Source organism: Myotis yumanensis, unplaced genomic scaffold (assembly GCF_028538775.1).
Source record: "Myotis yumanensis isolate MYYU_CA2020_CCGP unplaced genomic scaffold, mMyoYum1.0.hap1 SCAF_18, whole genome shotgun sequence".
NCBI classification, from domain to species: Eukaryota; Metazoa; Chordata; class Mammalia; order Chiroptera; family Vespertilionidae; genus Myotis; species Myotis yumanensis.
Genome location: NW_027223769.1, coordinates 40,928,916 through 40,950,884, shown reverse-complemented (window position 1 = coordinate 40,950,884; position 21,969 = coordinate 40,928,916). Strand labels below are relative to the sequence as shown.

The following is a 21,969-nucleotide window of genomic DNA, read 5'->3' as shown; positions in this document are numbered from 1 at the left end:
GCCGTCCGTTAGCGTGGCCCCGCCCCCTCCGTGTGGCGCCGGCCGGAAGGAAGCGGTGCGTTTCCGGTGGGTACGCAGCCAAGCCGCGCCGCCGGAAAGAGAGCAGCACACTTCCGGTCATCGGCCCGGCTGGAGCACATTTCAGTTGTGCAGGCAGCATCGAGCCGGTGGGCAGGGGCTTGCGCGGTGGTGGTGAGGACGCGAGACGGTCCTGCCCACGGCATTGTTTGCATTTTTATTATTTTTAATCCGCACCCCAGGATGCTTTACCATTGGCTTTGAGAAGGTGGAAGAGGGAAGACAGACAGAAACATGGATGTGAAACGGCGACTGGGTGCCCCCTGCAGTCGGGGAGGAGCCTGCAACCGAGGTGCGTGCCCTTGACCGGAACCGAATCGGGACCCTTCAGTCCGAAGGCTGATGCTCTATCCACCGAGCCGAACCGGCCAGGGCGCATTACTTAGTGTTTAGTTGTGCGGTTGTTTTAAACGAGTTGCTTGGTTTTCTGTAGCAGCGATGATGAGCAGTGAGCTAAGAATTATGGAGACCAGGAGCGCTTTATGAAAATTACCGCGGGAGGAGGAATATTTTAGTCCTGAAGCGGTGCTATATAAAGCTTTCTTCTCGCCCTAGCTCGTGTGGCTCAGTGGATAGAGCCTTGGCCTGCAGACTGAAGGGTCCTGGGCTCGATTCCGGTCAAGGGCACGCGCCTGGGTTTCGGGCTTGATCCCCAGTGTGGGGCGTGCAGGAGGCAGCTGATTGATTCATGTTTCTATCTTTCTCTCCCTCTCCCTTCCACTCAGAAATCAATAAAAACGTATTAAAAAAAAAAGCTTTCCTCTCTGGGAGCTTTAAAGCACAGAGCATACTTTCCCTTGTGGGCCGTCCCATCTGTCACAAGTCCTCCATGCTGCCGCCCTCACTGGAGAATAGCCACAGGCAACATGTAAGCCAGGGCGTGGCTGCGTTCCAAGGACATGTTACCTGCAGACGTGGAGGAGGGCCAGGTGTGACACAGCGCTGTCAGGTCATCCGTCTCTGTACAGGTGTCCAACAGCAACTCAACGTGAGCCAGGTGTGCAAGATTTTCCAGTCGTCACGTTAAAAAGATAAAAACGGGTGAAGTAAATTTTAATGACATATTTAATCCAAAATGTCATCATTTCAACATGTAACCAATATAAAAAAACTATTGAGATACCGCCCAATTTTTTGTACCGAGTCTCTGAAACCGTGTCTTGCACACGTAGGGCACACCAGTCGCATCTCGGTGCTCAATGGCCATGCGTCCGGTGGCTCCCACACTGCTCCCTCCGTGCTGGGCTTTCCTCAGTGAATCTGGAGCTCGGTGCAGAGTGGAGTTCGGTTCTGGGAAGAGAGGGGACATAGCTGTGGCCCCAACGGAGGCAGGACAGGGGTCACCGCTATTGTGAGGGAACGTTTGGCCTCAGACGTGTGAACACATTGCAGACGGATCATGAGAATTCTCGCTTCATATTACATAGTGTTTGTAAAAACAAAAGTATCATACTTTAAAAAGATATTAGCTTGTAAGAACATGTAATAAATAACAATGGGTTATTCAAAATGCAATGGATATTTAATTTTAAAGCGTGCCTTTAATGTTTATGTAAAGCGTTTTTTGTACTTGTTCAGTAGAAACTTATCTGGCCACTGGGTAAAGCTGCCATAAAACTACTGGTCCACAGTGCGTTAAGAGAAGGCGGCCCAGGGTACTCGGGCACAAATGGACAACCAGACCAACGACAGTCAGATGACGTTCGCTTCACGGCCCAATGCAGCTAATCTAATGTGCGGAAACATGTGGTGTGGCCACACAATGGCCGGGGTGGCACAGACGGCGTCTCTGGCCTTCCATCAGGAATGTGACTGTCATGCACAGAGCTAGTGTGGAACTTTGCACAAGAACATAAAGCACGTGAGGGCAGGAAGACAGAACGAACGTGTATCGAGGAAAAGGCTTCCAAGTTGGCTGAATTCTTACCATCCTTTGGTGCTAGTCGGCATTAGTTGGATAAGTTACCAGAGGGCGATCCTGAGCCTTGGTTGACTCCTTGGGAAGTGCATTACCTAAACCTAACTTTCTAAGCAATCAAATCAGTGTTTCCAAGGTAAGTACGGACATAATCTTTTGCTAATAAAGCCTCGAGGCAAGTGTTTTTAACAAAAAGTTTATTACCAAAATACAATATTAAAGTCAATACATGACAAATTTCTATAAAGCAAAATAAATTATTCTAACATTGTACAGTATTCCCGAAGGCAGCTGGCGCACGGCAGCCCTGCCTCACTGGTGAGCGGGCAAGCTGTTCTGCCGTGAACACAACCCTGGAGTTTCGGGCATTAAGGCATGCAGCTCGCTGTGCAGGATAATTTCACAAAATGCAAACCATCCCATTTTACACATTGTCAGGATGAACTGTAGTCTTCCCATGTCAGTGTTCCAGAAATGTTCAGACTTTGGCTATAGAAGCAATGCTATAGTGTTACACAATACTCATTTCTTAAAAAAATACATGTATTCATGTCCTTGAGTAGCAAACTCAAATTTCTATTAAATATATTTTATAGAATATGACTTAGAGCACCTTGCTGTACAATAAAAAAAGGTTAAATAAGTGACTATGAAAACTGAAAATATACCGAGTCTCACCAGGGGAGTCTGCTCGTCTTTGCCAAGCCTCGTACACTGCAGGAGATGCAATGTAAACGTGGATGCCCTCCCCTGCTCTGTGAGGAAAGAGAAGTAACACCCGGCCACAGATAGCCCCCTCGAACAGGATGCAAGACCTGGGCAAAGGCTGTACACTTGTCACTACCATGTGGTGCCTCCCGATCGCGGAGTGTTGGCACTTCGGGGCCCGGCCAGTGTGTTCTGGATTATTAGAGAAAGAGAAAACAGCGGAGCCCTGAAAAGTGTTACTTATAATGGGCACATGCATCACCTTCCCCTCCCCACCGCTGCCTTATCCAGTAAGTTTATTTGAAAAACTATTTTCACTATCAACTCTTAGAATTATCAAGTGTTCAGAGTGGAGAACAAAAGGTCTTGTACGGCAACAGGTCAGAGCCAGTAAATAAAATGTTACTCCTAGAAAGGGGAATCCTGCTGGTTACTTTAATGCCTATCTCTTCCTCAATTACCACGGCATGTTTAGTCTTTAGAAATACCCCATTGTCTCTGGGAGGGATATTTAAGGCTGGCCACAACCGATAAGGAGAATGCCTTGGGTATGTGGTTCCCCCTACAGGCCAGGAGAGAGCTTTGAGGATTGTCTAGGCCAGATGAACATTAAAAGACTTTGAACTTCTGAGCTAGTTTTTATCCCACGAGCTAGGGATACTTTAAATCCATGATTCCAAATGAAAAATTTAAGTAATAATCAATGGAAGTGGTTTAAGGAAATGAAGAAAGATAATTTAAAAATTCACTGTTGAAATTGTTGGGATTTTTTTGGTTATTCGTATTTTCCAAATGATCACACAAAATTAAAGCCAAGGAAAATTTATAAAACAAAATTCTTCCAAGGTTGTTAATTTTCAGAATCAGAGATTTTTGTAAAGAAATAGTCATAGCTACAAGCAATGGAGGAGTGGACTGAGTGGTAACAATGTAAGTGATAATAACGGAACTATTTAAAATATTTTATTTGAGTTTGAAATGAAATGAAATTCTGAAAACGGGAGGCAATGGCTACAGACCCACAGGCAGTGGACCCGGGACAGAACTTACGGTAAGTAATCTGTTTTATCTTTGTGAGATCCACACGTCAGGAACGGAGGAACTTCCATAAGGAACTTACAGCTTCCATCCCTTCTGTGTGTTTAGTCATCAGGAAAGTGAAATGATGCCTGGCCCCACGGAAAGAGTTCCTAATGCTACTTAGAAATGGTAACTCGTTCAGGTCACACCTGGACTTTGGGAAGAGCATTCTTCCCTAAAACGTGAGCATCACATTCAAAACCTGTCCTCCCTGTTTCCCGCTGACCGGCGCCGGGGCAGGAGCCGTTCAGGAAGAGCACCAGGAGGCGGCCCGCACGCACCGCCTCCAACTATGGGTACAGTTTACTTCAACCAAACAAGGCGTAAGCAAATGACCAAACCACTAACACAAAACACAACACGCATCCTCTCGACTGGGAAACGCGTGAATACAAAACCTGTAAAAAACGAGAAGTCACATCTATGTGACGGCGTGCTCTAAAGCAAAAGCCCACGGGAGGAATTTCCTAGAAAGGAGAAACCCTGCAGACTCACCAAATGTTATTTGTTATTAAAAGCTTCAGAAACCACCCGAATTTTCACATTTTAGCCACATGTGGTTACATCTCTTAAGTGTAACTAAACCAATGAACTCCAGGAAAGAAAAACCTCAAAGCCCTCATTTTAAGGGATTCTGGATCTCACCCTTCTTCCCTCAAATGATTATTATTTAAGAGATCAAACTATTAAAAAAAGAGAGATCAAACTACTTCCAAGGCCTGATGATCAAGTGCAAATCTGTATACTTTGTTGTTTTAATAGACTCTTCAACCAAACGCTCGGACTGGTTCAGAGGAGGGGCAGACAGCTGTGGAACTACCGAGACCCCGTGGTGACCGTCAGACCCCAAACAGAACCTCTGGGGAGCACCTGCCCTGGGCTGAGACAGTGTTAGGAACCCCAAGGTCTGGCTGAGTCTAGTGCCCACAGGAAACCCTGTAAATTTAAGACAGTCATTTACTCCTTAAATGCCTATTTACAATCTAGGGGTGGATTCAGGTCTCCTTTCTTTCCTTTTTTTGAAGGAGTAAAGCAACGTTTCTGAGACTGAGTATCTGATACGTCCTCTCCGTTGGGGAAGACTCAGGTAGAACGCTGGGAAGCCCTCCCTGCAGAGCCGCTGTCTCGCTGCAGGAAGACAGCCAAGCCCTGCTTGAGACTGTATTGCTTTTATAGCAATCGTTTCAGGACAGTTCCTGAAAAACCCTTTCTTAGCTCTTCTGCTTGCATTTCTAAACTGCAATAAGCTTTTAGTAATAAATACACTCAACACTAACAGAAGGTAACAGAGGGTCAATACAGGGTCCTATCTTTGCTTCCTCCCCAACCCATTTCCCCTCCCTCAGAATAGAATACTTAAATATTATTGCTGCTCATCCATTCGGAATTCCTTTGATTACATCACACATTTGGTTCCAAAGCCACACCTGTCAGCCCCCCTCCTGTGTCTCCGGGCGTCTGAGGTGAGACGCAGGCCTGTGGGTCTAGCTCGTGTTGAGAGCTGCGCCGGGCTCCTTGTTCAGGATGATGTTGACAATCTCGCCCTCGTGCTCCTTCATGTGATCCAACAGGTTTTCTTTGCTGGTAGATTCGAAACCACAGATACAGCAGCAGAAGAGTAAGACGCAGTACTCCATCCCCGGGGGGGCCGCCCCGGGGTTCTTGTCTAAGCGACACGAGGAGTTACTGGCAGGGCTCAGTTTCTCGAGCTCGGTGGGAGCCTGGGGAGCCGGCTCCGAGGACGACACCACAGTGTCCACACCCCCAGTGGGAGGGTCGGCTCCGTCTTCACTGCTGTTTAACAGAGTCTTTCCAGGGGACTTCCCTAGAACCCTTAAAGTCAAACAGAGCACCAAACCGTGAGTGGGTTAGAAGGCAGGGCTGGAACTTACACGTGACAGCGCAGCCGCGGGGGGTCCGTACCTGCCGCTCTGGGAGATGGCGTCGTTGATGGCCTTGTTCACCTGCTCGTAGTTGTAGTTGCGGTCGCTGGCATGCTTCCACATGTGCGACTTCAGGGAAGGCGGGTGGCTGCACACGTACCCGCACAGAGAGCACCTGCAGCGGAGGGAGCCATGTGTAGAGGAAGCCCCACCACAGGATGAAAGCAGGGCCCTGTGAGGTTTCACTGAGACGTCACACAGACCTTCCCGCACTCACCCGTGCTGCACCCAGGACCCCAGGGGAGAGCTGGCACATGGAACAAGTTTCCCTCGGGTGCGAGTCCGAGCCCAGGCCCGGCACCCTGTCTTGCCGGCCCCCTGGGGTGGGAACCGGGTTCCTCCGGCTGCTGGCGGAACAAGCTGACTACGAAAGCAGCGGTTTATGCTCAAGAGGCCAAGTTCACTTAGGAGCAATGACTTCTATCTATCAGCGCATCTCCATCAATTGAGAATGCTGCTATTTCCTGAAAACGACTAGAATTAGCCTCTATGGAAAATCAAGTAATAAAGTTAAATGATCTTGTTCTGCACGTGATACATTTCCAGAAACAGGATCTTCCATAGGGAATTTTACTGCTTTTAAGCGTTAGGACTCTTGCTGGAATACTCAGGGCCCAGATGACGGAAAACTGCTGTGACGATTCCATGAAACTGGAACCCGGAACTGACAGCCACGGGCATGTCCCTCATTCCAACCAGACACAAGGCCTGCGGGCCGGGCTCCAGCTTAGAACTCAGTCTTTAACAACTAAACACCACTTGTGAAAGCTCCTCAGCACTTAACCTGTGTTCAAACAAGTGCGTGAGTGTTTAATAACTTCTACTTTTTCCTTCATGATAAAGTGCTGCAGCACAAGCATTAGAACCGGGGTCGGCACACTCACCTGTACGGCTTGTCCGAGTTGTGGGTCCGTCTGTGGTTTCTGACACCAACGTATGTTGTACTTGTGTAATCACACACGTCGCATCTGTACTGTTTCTGGACTGAAGACTTATTCTCTGGACAAGGCATTTCAGAGTTTTAGTGACAGGCTTTCATTAGATTCAAATGGCTGCACTTACATCCCACTGTCAATGAGCATTTACACCAGCGGTGCTAATGCCGCCATCCAGGCTCTCGAGATCAAGTTAACAACCAGAAATGGCTCACAGGTCACCTGGACCTGGACCACCGCAGATAGAAAGGGGACATCCCCCGACCGGGAGACCTAGGTCCACTGGTTGGTCTTTCATAACCTGCACAAAATCTAAAAGAATGGACTTGATGCCAGTGCCCGCTGACTACTAGCAGCTGAATTAACCACAGACACAGTTAATGGGAAAGGTATCAGTCTAATCAACATGGGCACACTGTCTTAGGGAAACAACGATTTGCCAACAAGCTGTAATTTAGCATCAGAATCCAATAATCTAAAGTGTGACCACAAAGTCCCTGTAACACACGGAATACAACAGCCTAGTGCTTTCTCAGTCTGTGGGTTTCCTCTGTTTATGACTGTCAGCTGTCAATGCAACAACCAGGGAAAAGTAACTGCCTGCTAGTACATGCCACCGAACGCTGTGCAGTGACCTCCAGCACCCTGGCAGGTCACGAGGACAAAGGTTACAACCAACGTGAATATGCAGCGCTCTGAAGCCACAGGCCACTGTGCAACAGGGCTGGGCCACTGAGCCCGGAAAGCCTGGACAGGGCTGTGACGTGAGCCCCGGAAATGGCTCCTGAAGATGCCCAGCCCTTGTTTACTCTGTGAGCACCGAGTCCACAGCATCCACAGCCCGACTGCTCTGCACTCCGAACAAAGCAAGCACAGCCACGGGAGAGGGCAGAGTGGGAGGAAGCTTAGAGACAACCCGCCATAGCACAGGGAGGGGAAGTGCAGGCACAAGAGCAAATCCACACTAAATTTTAACAAAACAAAGAAAACCCTTAATGTAAAGCTTTGTAAAATGGGTATTTTCTTTTGCTAGTACCTACTTTTGCCAGGCAGAACAAAATGTCCTAATATCCTGGTATAAATCCATTACATTAATAGACACACTAATCATGATTATAATCTAAGTATTTTAATTGGTAGGTAACAATTTGGACTTGATTATAAAGGGCACTGTCCCTGAAAGACAAAGCATGGGGTCAGGTCATGGCTCTGTGTGCGCAGCACTGCAGCTCAATCACAACGAACAAAAACACCACGAAAAGCTGCTGCACACAGGAGAGGCTGTGCTGCCTTGCGCTGCCTTTTCCAGGGAGAAGGCACTGGGTTTCAACTCAAGACCTTGGGCTTCATCTTTGCTGCCAGCACTGTGTGATCACAGGCAAATTATTTCCCCTCTGGGGACTTGGCTTTCTTATCTACAAAACGGAGTGAGCCGAGGATTCCAGTGCGGTCAGCACGCCAGGGGCACTGTGTTCTTCCTTGGCGCACCGTACGTTCCTGTGAAGTCTCTGACGTGTCCTAGCTGCTAACTCCTTGCGGGCAGGAACCTGCCTGCTGTGTTTACAGCGACTCCCCAGGGCTTGACAAATTGCAGGTTTGCAACAAAGAACAGTTTACTTAAATCTCACAAGGAAGCACACACGGAGGTGCTCTGCCCGCGGCTCTGTTGGAGCACCATCTGTCTTGGTCACTGGTCTCAACGGTGCTGCCGCCTTTACCGTACTCCAGGCACCAGGGCCAGCTCAGGATGGTCCTGACTTGGGCAGAACACACGTCCCAAGTACTGTGGCCCTGCGCCTCTGAGCTGAAACGTGCCTGAGGTGCCCGTGCCGTCCTAATGGGCAGAGACGGACCACAGGGGCACACGCCTCCTTCTTCTTTAATGAGACCACGAAACGGTTCAGGTTTCAGGGAACGCCAATGACTAATTCCTCCCTTCTCTGCGAGGTAGGAACTTGTCCTTTGGTTTGACTACCAGATTTTGAAGGTTCAATGCTGAATGAATAAAGCGCCCAGGAGGTCACCTGTCATCTGAACTGTCACCCTCTGATGACAGAGATGGGCGAGTGGGCCGGTGGGGAAGGCATGGCCTGCATGTGAAATCCACACTCGACCCCAGGCGGCTACAAGATGGACTGTGGCAGAGACACTAAGGTACAGCTCGCCATACAATAATGAACTAGTTACTTTAATTCTGAGCTCATGTGTTAATCTTTCCATTAAAATAGTGATTTTAATTTGTTAATGGCCCATTTGGACAGTCAGGTGACTGCTTTAAAAGACATATTCCAGCCCTGTGCTCACCACAGGCGGTGCCACTGAGCAGGACTGCCTTTACCCGCCATTAGGGATTCATGGTCCAAAGCTACCAAATGCTTTAAGGCTCCTTCACAGGGATGAGGAGCACAGTGTGTAGTGAGAGGAGCACTCGGGTCATTCTGCAGAAAGGAAGCAAACTGTTTAGCTCAGCCGTCTCTGCAGAGGCAGATGCTCTGTCATAAACTCCTTTGTCTGGGAGACGTTTGCAGGGGTGACAGCTGCTTGACAGGGGATGTGGGTGTCAGCACAGTTCTCTCAGAAACATTCCCGCGTCGGTTATGCATGCTGGGGTATAATGTAATGAACATTACAGGAAAACATTTCACTCTGCAACTGTTTCTAACTTTAATTCTTAGGAAATCTAAAAAGGAAAGTCACCCCAATATGTTTTATTTCCCATAAACACGATGCACCACACTCAAGACACTTGGAGCTTATCAATTTAAGTGAGCTGACGCAGGGAAGCGCAGCTCAGCACCGTCAGCCCAGATTCTCTGGATGTGGCACCCGCCTTTTCATGGGATGCGAGTGAAATCTTTTGATTCTAATATTCCTATTAGCCGAAACTTGACTGAGTGGTACCTAACTCGTACATACAAAGATCTGGTGCCGTGTTTTAAAGAGAGTGCAGATGACATCTGGCAGCAACCTTGGTTACGATAAGATCACAGCAGGGGCCTCAGTTAGAGTCTGGGGTGGGGGGGGCTGCCATCTGTGAGCTGTTCTCTCGGGTCAGCTGGGCTGGGGGAGGGGCAGGCTGCTGCTTCGATACGGCTTCCCTGGTGCGGGCCCGGCACCTAAGGTTCCTGCTGCCCTTGGCTCTTACAGGACAGCAGAAATGTCAGTGTCAGATCTCCCTACCAGGTGAAGCTGAGGACTTACTCACAGTACTTCGTTCAGGACCCAGAGTGTCCCCAGGAGGAGACCAGAACCCACAGTGCAAAAGAGAGGAGGACAGACGCAGCTTTAGTCCTGAAACCCCCCACCTGACCGACTGCTCAGGGCGCTTCTCACCTGGGATGCGAGTCGTGCAGCCTGTGGGGATGCACACCTACCTTCCTGGGCACACTTCGCCTCCGCGCTGTCCCTGGGAACCCTGGGCTCAGCAGAAGCCACGACTGACAGGGGATCTGGAAGGCTGTGTTGCTCCCTCTCATGGCTCCTCAGCTGACTCTGGACACGAGAGAAATGAACAGCAATTCCTAATGCACTCACTGCTGTTACAGGAGCCTGTGCTTCCGTGGCCTGGAGCCTAGAACCCAATACCAACGCTTCAAATGCCAATGGGCCTCAGCACTATCCCAGCCTTTGGCGGTTTGTGGGAAGAACTGCCCGGGGGGAGCAGCAGGAAGGCAGTTCTCTCCAGGTCCTGGCGTGGGGTGTGCACTCAGCACCATGGACAGGCCCAGGGAGGGGGCCGGAGGGCTCCCAGGGTCAGTGCTTTCACAGAAAGAAGTCCCATCAGCCACTGAGGCCTCCTCCACTGCATCCCAGGAATCAAGAGCATGGCCGCTGCAGGCAGCCCTGGGACGGGCCTGGCCCACCCAAAGGGCCCCCCTGTCCAGTGGCCGAGGCCATTCCGGATCCCAGGAGGCCATCTGAGTGGAGCTGAATCTTACTCACAGGCCCTTCCTTCCTGAACCCTCTCACTACCAGCCGACCCTGGGTCGCCTGAGAGCAAGGCCACGTCCCACTTCCCAGTGGGCCCTTTAGGACAGCAAAAAACAGCCCCCCCGCCCCCATCAACTGGCATCTTGAGGAAAAAAGTTCTAAATCATGGACTCAAAGAATGCAAGTTTCCTTTACAGAAACAGCATTTCATGCTGGTTGTTGGTTCCGAGGTCGCACATAAGGTGAAAGTCACACAGTCAAAGTGACCTTGAAAGTCCCTTAAACTGCCCTCACAGCTAACACGTGGCTCTGTCCACGGCACTGTCCTCATCCAGCCCACTCTTCCTTCTGCAATGACAAGAGTCCCTGTGGGCTGGCTGCGCAGCCCTTGGAGTGAACGACTTGCATTTCAGGGCCGTGCGTTGCTGATGTGGGTTACATCTGTGCATTCATGTGTATGTATGCTGTCCCCCGCGTTACATCTGTGCATTCCTGTAACAGCCCCCTGCACTGTAAAAGCCACACATTCTGAAGAGACTCTAAAACACTATCTAAGGCCAGAGATGGCCAGGGAGAGTCCCACCCCAGGAGTCCCGATGACCCAGATTTCAGTCCCCATCGTCTGGGCCAACTGTCAAACCTTCCTGGGTGCATTTCCCGATTGACCGAATGTGGGAGGACTGCACCCGCCAGGCCTGTCCCTGCTCTGAGCTGGGGTTCCCGGGAGCACGGGGCCGCGCACCTTGTAGGGGAAGGCCTCGGCGCAGCGCTTGCACTGGTACAGCCGGGCCTTGCAGTGGTGGACCATGTGGCTCTCCAGCTCCTTGCTGCTGTCGGCCACGTGCTCACAGATGGGACACTGGTAGGGCTGCCTCTGCCGGTGGACCCGCAAGTGCTGCTTGATGTAGCCCTTGTTCCCGCTCGCGTAGTGGCAGAGGCGGCAGCGGTAGGGCCGCTCGGCGTTGGGGATGTACTCCACCACGCCGCCGCCTGACAGGCCGGCCTCGCCGCTGGGCTGGCACTGGGCGTTGTCCTGCAGCTCCTTCAGGATGTCCTCGTCCGAGGCGTTCTGGTCCGTCCTTTCCCGCAGCTTCTCAATGACAGTGAGCAAGGACACGCTGATGCCCGTCTTCACCTGCCCGTCGGACAGCTCCTGCCTGCCCTCCGGGAGTGCCACCAAGGGGCAGCTGCTTTGGTTAAAACTCGTTAGTCCATTTGAAGCGTTTTTAAGTGGGGACATCATTTTAGAATAGGCTGCCAAGGTGCTATCCACCTGCCTCTGCCCGGTGTCTGGGTCTAAGAGGTTGACGTTCCCGTAGTGCCCGAGGTTGGCTCTCGTGAGCTCGGCGGCTCTGATGGGCATTGTGACCAGGGCCTCTGCCGCCAGCGAGTGCAGCCGAAGGGACTCGGAGTTCGTCCTTCTTCGGCCCGGGGGGGCGTTCTCATCAGGGGCCAGTCCCTGATGGATCAGCTCGCTCTCCTTCTTCTCTGTGTTGCTCCAGCCTATGATCAGCCCCCCGATGTCGACGGTACACTGATCGGCACGATAGGCCTCCCCTCTCCCCTCACAGCCTGTCGGGGGCCCTGGAGGGGCCGGGAGGCCCCCCTCCTCCAGCGCAGCATTCACGAGGAAAGGCTTCTGCGACCCGGTCTCCTCGGCGCCGGGCAGACGCTCCACGATCACGTTCACATGCCCTTTCTTGTTGGGGCTGCTGCTGATGATCTTCTGTGCCGACGAGAGGAGGCTGTCGGCCATCAGACTCTCCTCCGCGTCCGAGATCACCTCCAACATGTCCTCCTCGTGGGGCCCAAGGGCCACCGACCGGCCGAGACCCGTGTCTCGCTCCGCACCCGGCAGGGCCGACGCCGAGGACAGAGGCTCTGAGCTGCAAATCTGCACCTGTACCGCCGGCCCGTTGTGGATGCTCAGCTCGTTCTCTCCGATGGCGATGACCACGGCATCAACCCCGCCTGGTGCCGCCGCCACTGAGGAGCCCAGCAAGCCCAGGGGCTCGTTCTCATTTTCAAATATCGGGTAGGAGCAGTCCACCTCCCCGGCGTGCTTCCATGCATGTGTCTTCAACATTCGCTGCTGCCCGCACGTGTAGCTACAAAATAAGCACCGGTACATGCCGTACTGTTCGTAGGCGTACCACTTCCTCCTCCCCCGGTCCTTCTCGGAGGCGGCGGGGACGACGTGCGTCTGTGGACTGCGCACGCTAACGGAGAGGTCGGGAGTGCCTTCGCGCTTCCGCTCTGTGGGTCTCAGACACACGGAGCTGGAGGGGCTCACGCTCGGTTCGGCTTTGGGTTGCGTGGGGCCGTGGGCGTAGTTTTCGTGGTCATTCACCACGTGGGCTTCGAGCTCCTCCTGGCTTCTGGAGGTGACGTGGCACTCGGAGCACATCAGGATCACCTCATTCTGCGGGCCGTGCTGCTTGATGTGGTCCCTGAGCACAGAGAAAGATGAGGACAGGAACTTGCAGAGGCTGCACTGGTAAGACATCGCCTTCCCATCGTTCTGGGCGAGAGGGTCTGGGCCGAAAGGGATTGGCGACGGCTCGGCCCTTCTGATGTCAGCAACGGGGGGCGGGGCTCCTTTCGCTGGAATCTCACCGAGCTCCTGGGCTTCAGGAGAGCTCGTCCCAGCACTTGAACGTGAGCGCTTCTTCCCAATTAAAAGACATTTTTGTGATTTTTCATGTTCCACTATCTTGCTCAACTTCTGGATAACATGGATCAATGGATCTGTTTTAGCTGAACTTTGTCCATCAATTTCCAGTGAAGAACTGATGACAGTGTCGGCCGTCAACAGAGCTTCCTGTTCCCCAATGTCTGGCACCAACATGGCGACGTTGCTGCTCACCTCCATACCTAGAAAGGGGGACAGACCACAGAGACGCCAGGTCACACTGGTTGAACGAACACAGCCATTCCCAGGCAGAACCACCTTAAGTCACTATGAAAGACCATCCCTAGAGCCGATACGTGACTGATGCAATTTCTCACACCAAATGTAACTGTAGTTTTTCTTCTCTGCGAGCCTTTGGAATTGTGAACATATAGTAATTAACTTACCGGGAAGGGCACAGTGAGCTCTGAGACGTACTATGCAATGAAACTAAAGACAATAATCCAGTTCCTCCTTTTACTTCCTTCATCTTCCCGAAGAGAAACCACAAACTACGCTGTGGGCTTTCCAGAGGTCATATTAGTGGTCAGCTATCACTCAGACATGTTATTTTTTTTCCCCTGAAAGGAAAGGGCCATCGAAGACGGAAACAATTGACATCCTAGTTATCCACATATGCACGTGTCCTTAGAAAGTGATACGTTTGGCCAAGGGAAATGCAATCTCATTCAGCCTAATCTTCAACACTGTTTCCTGACAGCACGTACGTTCATTTCAAACACTCCCTCTGGCTTAAAGTGAGATTATCTGTTGACTTGGATCTGTTTTTTAGGTTTAGGCTTTTTTTTTTCCAGCAACAAGCTTTGTTCTTCCATATTTCAGGTGCATCTGGGAATCTCACAACATTCAATAAACTCCAGCCAAAGTTTTAGTGGCCCCAGCTGTAGACCAAAGACCATCCGATTTCTTAACCCCCCGTCACAGGCCCTGACTCTTATTTCAGGAGTTGAATCGTGGCCCCTGCTAGCGCTGTACCCAAACTCCCGCCAGACCCCACAGTGCTCAGGCGGCTCAGCACGGTCTCCCCTACCCACTCCCAGCAGCCAGGGTGCTCCGTACTTCCTGCTCTCAGGCGCACTAGCTTTCCATCTGGGCCCACATCAGGCAGAAGTGCAAACAGTTACCCAGGCTTCTCTAGTGCCCTTCTCACCCCGCCCCCCCACCTTCCCGACTGACCACACTCACACCGGGATGTGCTCCAGCCGTGACAACAGGATGACCACCCAGCAATCCGGGGCCTGTGGCCCTACAGCCACTCTCTCCTGAACAACCTGAGGGTATTACCTCCCAAAAGACGACAGATGCCCCTCGACTGACAAGTCAGAAAGCACACTCCACACTGCTCTGTGGAGTCTGGGTTGCTGACCTTCGAGACCGTGGCTGGCCGGGGCTGCCACTGCCCAGAATCAGAGTGTCTTTCATACACACATTCCCAGCCCAGGGAAAGATCAAAACTCAAAGTCTGGAGTCTGCCAAACATGCAGCTTTTGCACCATCATGAAGTAGACAAATGCTGCCTGGGGACCATCTGTATTCCCTTACGAAGGTCTTTCTCAGGCAGAAAGAACAAGTGTCTTAAGTCTTTACACTCAACCTCAATCACTAAGAGGGACCAGTGACTGAGAGAACAATCTGTTTCTCTAGAAAAACCCTGTGTGACTTTCCAAGTCACGTTGCTGCCTGTGAACGCCACATGTTTAGGTCAAGGGAGCTGCGGCTCCTCACCTGACTACGCGTTCCCTTCTGGGCCATTCTCAGGTTTTACTTCTTTCGTTCAGTTGTTAACTACAAACTAATGATAGGAACCCTGGAACATTCAATTTCTTGCACAGACTTGGGGCTCTACTGCAGACCTAAGGCCTCCTTCCCAGGAAATGTGACCTCAGCAAGCTGACTGATAACCTGGAGGCTAGCTTTGCACACCCACAGGCTATCCCTCTTCACTCCTGGACATGGCAGGAGGGGGGCAGAGCATGCCAACTGCTCCCTGTGCAATGAGGAGGAGGAGGAGTCATCTCACCTCAAGCAAAACACATTACGAAACAAACTGACAAGAGACTCACGTGGAAAGCCGTGTGCTCAGGGAAACCTGTAGCAGGTGCCCCATCTCCCTGGGCATTTATGTGTCTCACTGCAGAGGCTGCCCATGTCAGGGATAAGTACAGAAATGGCATCTTTAAGACAGACAGGACAACATCAGATACACCGAGAAACACCTGAAAAACCAGTTTGGGGACACTTGCAAAAAAAAGTTAAGTCTCAGTAGAACAAAGTCTCTGCTAATCAGATTAGATAACAGCTTGTAATAAAGTCTACAGGGAGAGTCAAGTTGACCTTAAGGCCAACTCTAAATTTTCACAGAGTTCACTTAGGCCACCAATGTGCATAAGCATGTGGGACTGCATGTCAAGTGAAGTAAAATTTATCTGAATAATAATAGCAACATGGACTGTGCTAATCTGCATACTATGCACGGCCTCCAAGAGGTCAGTGTAAAAGCACCTACAGAAAACGTTACCCTGACGGGAGGCTGGTGGGAGAGAGTGAGGATTAAAGAAGATTGGCAGATTGTGTAACTGGAGTGATGAGCAAGTAGGGGCTCACTGTACTATTCTACTTGTGTAAGGCTTAAATTTTTAAAATAAAAAGTTATAGAAAACATTGTTATGTGAAAGGCACCAAGCAAAGTACCAGGAAGAATGAAAAACATTCAAAGTTACAGTTCTCACAGTTTAAAACTGAGTTGAGAGAATAAGACAAACCTGGTTAGAAATTTAAAAGAATTAACAGCTTTTAAACAATGCGACAGTACACAAGGTAAGATCGTCAGAAACAGCCAATGACCAAATCCTAACAGAGAGTGAAGCGCTCTTGCTCCGTGAAGGGGTGAGATTTAACATTTATTGGGCACCTACAACGCGCCAGGCACGGTACAGGAGACCGTGAGGATGACGGGGGTGGGGGCGGGTCCTTGCCCTTGACAGAGTCTGTGCAGATTCTGTCTATCGCTCATGTAATTCCTGGTACTGCGAACCTTTTCTTTTTCCTTTTTAAATCTTTATTGTTGCAAGTACTACGTATGTCCCCCCCTTGACCTCTTCTATCCTGCCCCTGGTAATATTAATCTCTTTTTTGCAGATGAGGCATCTGAGACTCACAGACATAAAGTAACAAATGTCTTAAGAATTGGAATCCAAGGGTGTACGAGTCTAAATCTATCCTTCCTCCACACACCCACTTCCTTTTGTTTCTCCGTGAGAACAAAGTGTCTACGAAGTGACACGGAAAAGAAACAGGCTCTCGCTGCTAGTCTGTATCAACCTGTAAGCTGTCTGACCCTTGGCAGGGTCTGGTGACGCTGCCAATCAGGACGCCGCAGTGCCTCGGGGTGACGGAGAGGCTCCTGGCTGCTCGGCAGCAGCCCGGCGTCTTGCAGGTCAATTCCTGAAACGAGCAGCTCCTCGGGTCCGTCCTCAAAACCCGGCTGCGGCCGAGAAGGACAGTGTGAGCGTCAAACTCTCTCCTCCTCGGAGAGGCACAGTGATGACTTGTTGGGGCGGCGGGACATTACCCGGTGACGGGGCGCGTTCACAGAACTTACCGAACAAGGAGGGTTTCGGACTCGGTGTAAGTTACAACGAAACGCCTCTGGGAACTTCTCCCGTGATTGTGAGTTTTATGCTTTAGCTCTGAACTGATCTGACTCGAAATGCTACTATTGGTTTTGCTGGTAACCACTTTCTAATGAGGAAGGAGCGATGATCCGCATACTGTTTTTTAAATCTTAACTGAAAACAACCTAATAGCGGTGATTCTGCAAACTTCATGCACTTCCGTGAGCTGGCGGGCGGGGGGCTGGGGGCGGGCGGCCGCGGCAGTGTCCCCGGGCCCGGACCCCCAGCCCCGCTCCCCGTGTCCCCGCTGCCGGCGGGTTCACCTTAAAGAACCTGCAAGTTCAAAGGGCGCGGAACCGTTTCACCTGGAGGCGACCTTCCACCTGGGGTCACCGCCGGGGCAGGCAGCACCTGCTCCCCGCCGGGGGCGAGCGCTAACGAGGGACCGAGGAAACGGGCCGCGCTCCCTCCGTGACCAGCGCCGCGCGCGGAGCCCGGAGAACCAGAGAGAAAGGGCGCGGGAGGCCACAGCCCCGAGGCCGCCGGTAACCGGGACGCGGGCGGAGGGCCGAGCGCAGCCCGCCGGCACCGAGGCGGCTTCCGGCGCGGAGGCGGCCGGGCCCGCCTGTCACTCAGCCGCACGAGCCGCTGCCCGGAGCCCGCGGCGGGCGCTCTCCTCCCGGCCGGCGAGGCGGGGGCAGGGCGGCGGGGCTGCTGCGCGGGCGGTTCTGCACCCGCAGTGCTGACGAGCCGGCGGCGGGGGGCGCGGTGCGTGGCGGCCGGGGGCCTCGTCGCGGGCGCACGGGGGCCGCAGGGGGCGGCGGCGGGGCCCGCGGGAGGCGCACATGGCCGGCGGCGGCGCCCGCAGCGGCGAGGGGCGGCCTCGGGGCGCGGTACCTGCGGTCGGGCGGCGGCTGCTGCTCCGCGGGCCTCTCGGCGCCGGCCGGGCGCCCCTGTGCCCGCGCCCTCGTCCTCTCCCGCCGCGTTCCCAGCTCAGCGCCTCCTTTCCCCCGCTTTTCCGCTCCTCACCGGAGATCCAAGATGGCGGCGCAGAGCCGGTCACGTGAGACGCGGGCGGTCAGGTGACCGAGGGGCCGCGGCGAAGGGGCGGGGCGACGCGCAGGCCACGCCCACAGGCTCTCGAGGGCGGGGCGGGCGGGGGGCGGTGGGCTCCCAAGGCCACCGCGCTGCTTCCTGGGTCGTCGGGGCGAGTCCGCGAGTGTCACCTGCGTCTGCTCACGCTGCAGCGTCTGAGTTTGTGCAGCTTTTGGCTGGGCTGCACCTTTAGTGGCTGATTCGCAGGGAGGTCCTGCTGGGGTCCCGCTCAGCGTCAGGCTGCGGGAGGTGGGCAGGGCCGGCGGGCACCCTGTGGAGGGACTGAAGCTTTCCCAGGGGCTGTGGGCAGACCTGGCAGCTTCACCCGGTAACGGTAGCGCAGGCAGGCTCCGTCCGGGGGGGGGGGGGGGGGGGGGCGGGGGTGGCACTGCACCGTCCGTGGTGTCGTTGGGATCTGGTGCCTGAGAAACACGCAGGGACGCCAGCAGCCCTGCTCGCACACGCAGCTCACTGCCACCCTGGGTGCTGGCGGTGTGGGTGCTGGAGGTGTGGGTGCTGGAGGGTGTGGGTGCTGGAGGGTGTGGGTGCTGGAGGTGTGGGTGCTGGAGGGTGTGGGTGCTGGAGGTGTGGGTGCTGGAGGGTGTGGGTGCTGGCGGTGTGGGTGCTGGCGGGTGTGGGTGCTGGAGGGTGTGGGTGCTGGCGGTGTGGGTGCTGGCGGGTGTGGGTGCTGGCGGGTGTGGGTGCTGGAGGTGTGGGTGCTGGAGGGTGTGGGTGCTGGAGGTGTGTGTGCTGGCGGTGTGGGTGCTGGTGGTGTGGGTGCTGGAGGGTGTGTGTGCTGGCGGTGTGGGTGCTGGAGGGTGTGGGTGCTGGAGGGTGTGGGTGCTGGAGGGTGTGGGTGCTGGAGGTGTGGGTGCTGGAGGTGTGGGTGCTGGAGGGTGTGGGTGCTGGAGGTGTGGGTGCTGGCGGTGTGTGTGCTGGAGGGTGTGGGTGCTGGAGGGTGTGGGTGCTGGAGGTGTGGGTGCTGGTGGTGTGGGTGCTGGAGGGTGTGTGTGCTGGCGGTGTGGGTGCTGGAGGGTGTGGGTGCTGGAGGGTGTGGGTGCTGGAGGTGTGGGTGCTGGAGGGTGTGGGTGCTGGAGGTGTGTGTGCTGGAGGGTGTGTGTGCTGGCGGTGTGGGTGCTGGTGGTGTGGGTGCTGGCAGTGTGGGTGCCTTAGGAAGGAGCCCGCTGGGTGCTGGGTCTGGGTGCTGGGTGCCACAGTGGGAGACAGTGAAACTGAAGCCTTGGTTGCAGCCGTGGGCTGAGACGCTCCTGGGGACTGGCGGGTGCGGTAGGGTCTGGCAGCAGCCGGGCTCTCACGGGGGAGGAGGGCCCGCAGGACTGAGAGCCCCTGTTCCGACGTAGCTCCTGAGATAGGAACTCGATGCGTGTTCACCTGAATTTGGGGCTTGGCAAGCCAGCAGTTAGAAACCTTATTTTTTAAAGAATATCTTGCCGATTGGACTAAATAAGAAACAGGAAAAAGGAGGGGTTGGAGATGTATCTGTTTTTCAAGAAAAGAGACTGAGCAGGAGAGTAGCGTGGAAGGGTGGAAGGAAAAGAAGCGGAGGCGAACCAGGAATACCGAGGAGGGAGACCGTGAGCGCACACAGTCCGCGGGCAAGTGCCTCCCCGCCCCTCGCTGCCAACACAGCAATCCTAGTTAATAACACTCCAAAGGGAGGCTTTTCTGCAGGAACATCCTCAAACCTGAAACTGGGCAGAACTGAAATCAGAGGTTTAGTTGATTGGGGGGCGGGAGGGGGGAGTGTAGAAACATAGCGGAGAAACCACAGTCTAGGGAAAAGAAGGGAATTCTAAAACAATGAAGGGAGGCAAATGCATACTTGAAGTCCCTGAGTGCCCTCCGGTGTCCACCAGCGATTTCCAACCTCCCCGTCCAGCCCCAGGCTAGGCAGGGCTCCTGCCCCCTCCTGGCCCCTCCTGGCCCCTCCTGGCCCCTCCTGGCTCAGAGGTGCGGCCTGTGGCGGCGCTGGCTGTGAACGGCGGGCGGAAGTGAGGGGTGCCACGTCCATCCTGGAGCAGTTAGTGGCCAGTGCAGTTTCGTCCAGAGCACTTGTCCCCCGCTGGCTAGATGACCGGTAGTGTTGGCAGCGGTGGCCACCCTGGCACCCTGCGTTTTAGAGTGACACGAAGGCGCGGAGCCCTCAGCCGACCCACGATGATGGCTCTGCAGGGGGAGGAAGTCCTGAGGTTTTAGAGCTCTTTGTCACGCAGCGTGACAGGAAGGTTAATGGAAGATCAGCACCTTCATTCCTGAAACAGAGATGGTATCAGATGCAGAGTCTAACAGAAAAAATCGAGGTAACTTTCAAAAGCCAGTACAGCCCGGCCGGCGTGGCTCAGTGGTTGAGCGTCGACCTAGGAACCAGGAGGTCATGGTTTGATTCCCGGTCAGGGCACAGGCCCGGATTTCGGGCTCGATCCCCAGTGGGGGGCGTGCAGGAGGCAGCCGGTCCGTGATTCTCTCTTATCATGGATGTTTCTACCTCTCTCTCCCTCTCCCTTCCTCTCTGAAATCAATAAAAAAACATTTAAAAAACAAATAAAGGAGGAGTCTGATAATAATACATGCTGTTTCCTTGACAACCCAAGCCAGAGCACTGTTGACGTTTTGGGGACCCCGAGGGCCGTGCAGAAAGTAAGATGAATGAGACGCCGAGCCAGGCAGAACCTGAGGACAACTTGTTCCCAGGTACGATACTCAGGAAGGACTCCCTGCCTTTGGTGTGGTCAGATGAGGTTAGGTTTCGTTTGAGGGGATGACTCATGTAAGCCTCTGGCCTGGCACAGAAAATCGGAGGAGACACGTTAGCCTGTATTTCTTTTTGTTGTAATTTTTACCATGACCTTAAAATATGTATACACACTTTGAATAGAGTGCCTCCAGAAAGGATAGATCGTGGAAGAGTGAGAGGAGGCGGGAAGGCAGAAAGGGAAAAAGGAGGATGCGGTATTGCAGCTGAGACGGTGAGCAGACACGTCCGTGACTTTCCGTTCCCCTCGCGGGGCCACGAGGGCTCCGTGTTCCTGGCGTGCTCTCCCGCCTGTAAGACGAGATTTCAGTCCAGGCTATTTCTGAGCCTCAGATGCATGGTATATGGAAATGGGGGAGTTTAATTATAGGATCCTCTGGGTTCAAGATGGGACTTCGCCTTAAGAATAATGACGAGGCTGGATTGTATTAATGAGTGAAAAGGTGGCTCGCCGTAAGTCAGAGGGGATGCAGGGTTAAAAGGCACGATCTGTTATTATGTGTACGGCTGTCAGTGACGCATTAACGTTAGCTCTGGGTTCTTTACACGGTGCGTCCTGAATAGATACCTAGAAATACTTCATAATTACAGTTCAGGTCTCAAGAATCATCATAAATTATCCGTCTGTCATTCATTCTCCGCCAAAAGCCTACATGATTCCCGCAGCACGCCGACATCTGCAGCGACACGTGCTGCGAGGCTCCCGTGTTGGTTCATTTCTTATTGCGGACCTGAGTGTGCCAGAGGGACACTCCAGCCGACGACGAGGAAGGGCTGGAGGAGAGCAGGGCGCCTGAATATATTTTTGTTGATTTCAGAGAGGGAAGGAGGGGGAGAGAGAGATAGAAGCATCCATGATGAGAGAAAATCACTGATCGGCTGCCCCCTGCGCGCCCCCTAATGGGGATCGAGGCCACAACCCGGGCCTGTGTCCTGACTGGGAATCGAACCGTGACCTCCTGGTTCCTAGGTCGACACTCAACCACTGAGCCACGCCAGCCGGGCGCCAGTAAACCTTTTAGACATTCAGACGTAGTTTCATTGGCTCGAGCTGACGTGGGTCTTGCCTAACGTGGGTCTGAGTGGCTGAACGGTGTAGAAGGGGCCCCCGAGTGCTCATACTCTCATTGCGTCTCAAGCCGCTCTGCCGTCCAGGTGGGGATGGACCCCCGCAGGAGCTCCCTTCGTCCCTGGGACACGCAC

The 21,969-nt window shown here is 53.4% G+C and overlaps 1 protein-coding gene across 1 annotated transcript; it reads right to left on the bottom strand.

The window, feature by feature from the left end:
• Positions 1-2,173: 2,173 nt before the first annotated feature.
• On the bottom strand, positions 2,174-17,926 carry ZNF507 (zinc finger protein 507). Its single transcript, XM_070397786.1, has 6 exons — positions 17,796-17,926; positions 11,335-13,466; positions 10,037-10,154; positions 6,612-6,726; positions 5,708-5,842; positions 2,174-5,617 (listed from the first exon to the last, which is right to left on the bottom strand). The coding sequence occupies exons 2-6, from the start codon at positions 13,462-13,464 to the stop codon at positions 5,269-5,271; spliced, it is 2,847 nt and encodes a 948-aa protein (XP_070253887.1). The 5' UTR covers positions 13,465-13,466; positions 17,796-17,926; the 3' UTR covers positions 2,174-5,268.
• Positions 17,927-21,969: the final 4,043 nt, after the last annotated feature.

Coding starts and splice junctions, on each gene's coding strand:
- ZNF507 (XM_070397786.1), bottom strand. CDS start 13,464: ATGGAGGTGAGCAGCAACGTCGCCATGTTGGTGCCAGACATTGGGGAA. Junction 10,155..11,334: donor CCGAGGCCTTCCCCTACAAG/GTGCGCGGCCCC, acceptor TCTCGTGTCCAG/AGTCAGCTGAGGAGCCATGA. Junction 6,727..10,036: donor GGCGAAGTGTGCCCAGGAAG/GTAGGTGTGCAT, acceptor TGCCTTGTCCAG/AGAATAAGTCTTCAGTCCAG.